General features: G+C 34.9%; 1 protein-coding gene across 3 annotated transcripts in view; it reads left to right on the top strand.

Annotated features, from left to right (window-relative positions):
• Positions 1–5,643, top strand: part of LOC107723312 (discoidin domain-containing receptor 2-like) — a 40,573-nt gene that overhangs the window by 15,477 nt on the left and 19,453 nt on the right. For all 3 annotated transcript variants that reach the window (XM_016531876.1, XM_016531877.1, XM_016531878.1), the window contains exons 2-5: positions 1,103–1,203; positions 1,300–1,402; positions 2,613–2,841; positions 3,832–3,979. In XM_016531876.1, the coding sequence (XP_016387362.1) occupies positions 1,143–1,203; positions 1,300–1,402; positions 2,613–2,841; positions 3,832–3,979 (541 nt within the window). In that variant the 5' untranslated portion in view covers positions 1,103–1,142. The remainder of the gene's footprint in view (positions 1–1,102; positions 1,204–1,299; positions 1,403–2,612; positions 2,842–3,831; positions 3,980–5,643) is intronic.

Below are 5,643 nucleotides of genomic sequence, written 5' to 3'. Positions count from 1 at the left end.
TAAAACGTGATTTAGCCAAAAAAAAAAAAAACAACAACAATAACGTTACCACTCTAATATGTCTTGCAATATCCGTGCGTGCAAAGGTTCTGCGCGATCCTCTTGTTCAATATTCTCTGGGTCTCAATCCGGCTCAAATTGATATGGCAATATTGACCCCCTCCTTAATTAAACTTGCTGCTTTGGCAAGGGGTGTGGCAGTACTGAAACACCGTCTAAGCTGTTCGCCAATCACAACGCACTGGGACAGCTAACCAATCACATCACATTTCATTTTTCGGAAGGCGGGCGTTCATCAAACCCGGAACTAATCGAGCCGTTTGTGCCAGACTGGGGAGAAAGGTATTGTAATAATGTAAATTATGTAAAAAATAATGCGTTTTTCGAACCACCAAGCATGAGAGCATGTTCTAGTACACCCCCAAAACAAATTCAAGACATTGTAAAAGAGCATAATAGGACCCCTTTAATACAAAGCGCCGAAAGGCAATCACACAGAGTACTTTTTTCATTTAAAAACATGAGATGGTGGGGTGGGGAAAAAAACCAGCGAGATGTTTTTTCAAAGTTGAACTTGCATTAATTTTACATGGCTTTCTAAACATGCGGCTCTTTTGTGCGAGATGCGAGTGCAACGGTGATAGATGTCCCTCTAGAAAATGCGTGAAATATGTATTCTGTGTGAACGGCTTGGTTTCACTTTTGACGTAAACAAGATCTTCTCCGCATTGATGTTCTCTTTTCCCGCAATATTTTTAATGAATAACGCAGCAGCGCCGCATCTAGTGGCTTCAACTGGATAGGCTAACAAAAACATTATAATGCAACGACACTTACATCATCATCGCATCTCGTGCGCCACTGATCATGCTGCCTCCTAACGCACACCTAAAATTCGAATGCAATGTTTTTGCACTCGAATGTGGATTTTTATTTTAAATTTGACGAATATTCGAAAATTCGAATTTTTTTGGCAGCCCTAGTAGGTACTGTATGGCTCTGATATCGTTCTGTTTTGATTGCATTTCTGATTGTTACATGTTTATTTTGGCTGGAAATGAGTAGATGCTACAGTACTGATATGTTTCTTTATGTTCCTCAGAGATGTAGTCTGGTCTGTCGGCAGACTCTGAGGTCTCACTATGCTGCTTTATCTGCTGCTGGCCATCTCACTGACAAACGTCAATGGCCAGATAGACCCAGGTAATGTTACATGCAGACCGACACAAACATATGCATTCATAAAGACAGCGCCAAAAACATTCACTTTCTCACCGTGTCCTCCCTCGACCTCCTCAGCTCACTGTCGTTATCCTCTCGGTATGGAGGACGGGAGGATCAAAAACGATGACATCACTGCCTCCAGCCAGTGGTATGAAACCACAGGCCCTCAGTATGCAAGGTAACATCAGGGTTATTTTAGGATCATATGAAATGCTATTATAGTTTTTGTTAATATTTTGAATTAGATTTTATGTTTTCTGTTCCAGCTTTAATTTTAGCTGATGTTTTAATAGTTTGTGTCTTTGTATTTTTTTATGTCTATATTAATTAGTAACTTACGTTTCTGTTTAGTTATTTATTTTTAGTTTTAGTTGTTTTAGTACTTCGTTAAATTAAACAAAAATAAGAAATGTTGCCTTTGACAACTAGCTTAAATGAAATAATTAACATTGTTTCACAGGAAATTAAGTTAAAAAAGCTATATTAAAAACATTATAGCATTCAAAAGTTTAGGATCGGTTTTTAAATTATTTTTAAAGGTCTCTGTCTTATTCTCGCCATTTATTTAATCAAAAACTAAGTAAAAAAGTAATATTATGTATTATATTTTTACAATTTAATATAATTATTCTCTATTTTGGTATGCCATTACAGTTTTTGTTAATATTTTGAATTCAATTTTTATTATATTTTCTGCTTACACTTTAATGTGAGTTAAAGTTTTAGTAGTTTTGTTTTTAGGTATTTTAGTACTTTAAGTTAAAATAAACATAAATGAGAAGCATTAATGAGAAACAAAAAAATGAAAAACAAAACTTTAAATGTCAAAACTTCAAAAAAATTTCTACTTCGATATGCTCTTATAGTTTTGTTAATATTTTAAATTAGATTTTATTTTAACATTTTCTGTTTCTGCTATAATTTTCATTAAAGTTCTAGTAGTTTTGTTGTGTGTTTTTGTGATTTTTTTTTTTTTTTACGTCTATATATTTTTTATGAATTTAGTAATTTTAGTTTATTTAGTTTTAGTTATTTTAGTACTTTAAGTTAAACTAAATAAAAATGAGAAATGTTGCCTTTGGCAACTCACTGAAATAAAATAAATATAAAATATACAATTTTATTTTATTTCAGTTAATGTTTATTTTATTTCAAGTAAAGAATTTTTAAATGGTTTTAGTCAACTATAATAACCATGGGTAACATATGACTTTAACGCTGAAGTGTATAAGTGTAGTAGATAAAGCTGTGGAGTTTTTTCACAGTGCATCAAGCTTGTTTACCTCAAAAAATCTAGCTAAAATTTGATTCGTCATGGTCTGACTCCTTTCAGTAAAGCTCTAGTCCTCTTTTAGAGCATAATTTGCATCTGTCTGTTGTTGCATCAGGTTAAACCGTGAGGAGGGGGACGGCGCCTGGTGTCCTGCTGGTCAACTGCAACCCTCAGATGTTCAGTATCTTCAGCTTGACCTTCGTCAGCTCATCTTCCTCACCGTGGTTGCTACGCAGGGTCGCTACGCACGCAACTCCGGCAACGAGTTTGCACGCAAATACCGTCTGGAGTACAGTCGCGATGGACACCGCTGGATCTCCTGGAGAAACCGTTTTGGCAGTGAGGTAGGAAAAACAAGAGTGTATTTACTAAATGTTACATTTTTAAATAAATGACCTAGATGAACAAAAGTTTTTATGCTAAATTAAAATGAGCAAATTCATAAGTTATACCAGTAAGCAATTATGCTATACACTACTGTTCAAAGATATGGGGTAAGATTTTTTTTATTATTTTTGAAAGAAGTCACTAATGCTCACCAAGACTGCGTTTATTTGATCAAAAATACAGTAAAAACAGTAATACTGCTGAAAAAGTATTACAATTTACATGAACTGTTTCTATTTGAATATGCTTTAAAATATCTTTTATTCCTGTGATCAAAGCTGAATTTTCAGCATCATTACTCCAGTCTTCAAGTGTCACATGATCCTTTGGAAATCATTCAATATGCTGATTTGCTGCTCAATTGTTTTGAAAAGAATGTTGAAAAGGATTGTGCAGCTTAATATTTTTATGGAAAAACATGATACATTTTTTTCAGAATTCTTTGATGAATAGAAAGTTCAGCATTTATTTGAAATAGAAATCTTTTGTAACATTATATAACTTTTGATCAATTGAATGCATCCTTGAAGAATAGAAGTATTAATTTCTGACCCAAACTTTTGAATGGTAGTATATATTAGTGCATTATCCTGTATATACAGTATAAGTATAATTCTAGCAACCAGTAATCATAGCAATTCTATTTGAGTTATTGAATAGTGCAGTATGTTGTGTTATGAAACCGAACCAGTCCTGGATGCTGATTAGTCAATACAGCATTTTCAGCCATGCTACACCTATTGACATCACCTATTAGCTTTAGTTTACATGTCAGGGACTATATCTTCTAGTGGAAGGATTCCAGAAAATGAATTAGTTTCATAACATTCTAATAAAAGTATTTATACTATTTTTATTATGCAATTACCACTGCACGCTCTTCCTACTGTTATGTTCATAATGTAGCACAGTCTCGTACCTTATTGTTTAACTAATGTCTTCTGCAGATTTTAATGGCCAATATAAACACCTACGACTCTGTGGTGAGAGACCTCCATCCTCCCATCATCACTCGGTTCTTACGTTTGATTCCCGTTACCGATGCCGTACACACTGTGTGCATGAGAGTAGAGCTGTTCGGATGCGCCTGGCAGGGTAAGTCATGAGAATTCCATAATTTTATGCAGTTTTATAAAAAATGATTACAAATATAATTGTATTAATCTGCTCCTTCTGTTAAGCTGCAAATGGAAACATTTATAAATGCAGACAAACAACTAAAACTAAATCCATAAAACAATTTTTGTTGCTTGAAATAAAATAAACTTTAACTGAAATAAAATATAAAATTATAAAAGTATTTTATTTTAGCTAGTTGCAAACATTTCTCATTTTCATTTAGTTTATCTTGTACTAAAAAAACTAATACTAAAACTGACATAATAATTAATTAAAACTATACAGGCATTTAAAAAAAACTAATAAAAATACAGAACATTGCAAAAAAAGTTAAAATTAAAATGAAAACAGCAAATATTAAAAAATAAAAACTAATTTAAAATAATAATAAAAACTATAATAGTATCTCAATTAGGGCTGCACGATAAATCGCATGCGATATTTAACGCGCATCTTGTCAGTAAAGCCATTCTGTAATCAGCGGTAAATCTTCATCACGTGCGGGCTTTCACATAAAGCAGCATTAACTACACAGAGCCGTTGTTCACTGACAAGCTGCGCAAAATATGATCGTGGTTTTGCGCAACTTGTCAGTGAACAACGGCTCTGTGTAGTTAATGCTGCTTTATGTGAAAGCCTGCACGTGATGGAGATTTACCGCTGATTAAAGAACCGGCTTTACTGACAAGATGCGCGTTAAATATCGCATGCGATTTATCGTGCAGCCCTAATCTCAATGGTGCTAAAATAACCCTGTAGACAAACTACAAACACTTCCAGAGGTAGTCGAAAATGCATTTGACCGGATTGCTTTCCTAGTGTAGACGCTCGTATGGTTGAATGCTTTCAATGCCTCCTCTCTGCCTTCTGACCTGATTCTTAAACATTACAGGAAGTGTTGTTGAAGCGCACTTGCCAAAGCGATTTAAACTTTGCCGGATGAAATCCTAAGTTTGGTTTGAAGGCAAAAAATTTTTAAAAGCACAATGTTCTCTTACCAGTCCTGATTCTAACACAAACCCACAGTTTTCGGTGTAGTTTTGTGGCTGTCAGAGCAGAAACAAAAGCTGCTCTCTGTATGTTTTTTTTTGTCTCCTTTCGTGTTCTTAAAGGGATAGTTCACCCAAAAATGAAAATTTGATGTTTATCTGCTTACCCCCAGGGCATCCAAGATGTAGGTGACTTTGTTTCTTCAGTAGAACACAAACGAAAATTTTTAACTCAAACCGTTGCAGTCTATCAGTCATAATGGAAGTGAATGGGAATCACGGATTTGAGAGTCAAAAAAACATACACAAACAAAACCAAATTAAACCCTGCGGCTCGTGACGATACATTGATGTGTAAAGACACGAAATGATCGGTCTGTGCAAGACACTGAACAGTATTTATATCGTTTTTTACCTTGGATTCACACAATGTCTGAACTGTCCAGGGCGCATCCTGAGCACGTTCAACACCCGGCGCCTGACGCGTCGTCTTCTTCTTGCTTTACGGCAGATCGCACACTTATAAGTGCATTACCGCCACCTATCTCTCAAATGGACCATTGACACTCCTAATTGAGATTGTACATAGAGTGTCAATGGTCCATTTGAGAGATAAGTGGCGGTAATGCACTTATAAGTCTGCGATCTGCC

The sequence above is a fragment of the Sinocyclocheilus rhinocerous genome, unplaced genomic scaffold (assembly GCF_001515625.1).
Source record: "Sinocyclocheilus rhinocerous isolate Xijiao unplaced genomic scaffold, SAMN03320098_v1.1 scaffold665, whole genome shotgun sequence".
NCBI classification, from domain to species: Eukaryota; Metazoa; Chordata; class Actinopteri; order Cypriniformes; family Cyprinidae; genus Sinocyclocheilus; species Sinocyclocheilus rhinocerous.
Note: the sequence above shows the minus strand (reverse complement) of the source record. Positions and strands in the feature narration are given on the sequence as shown.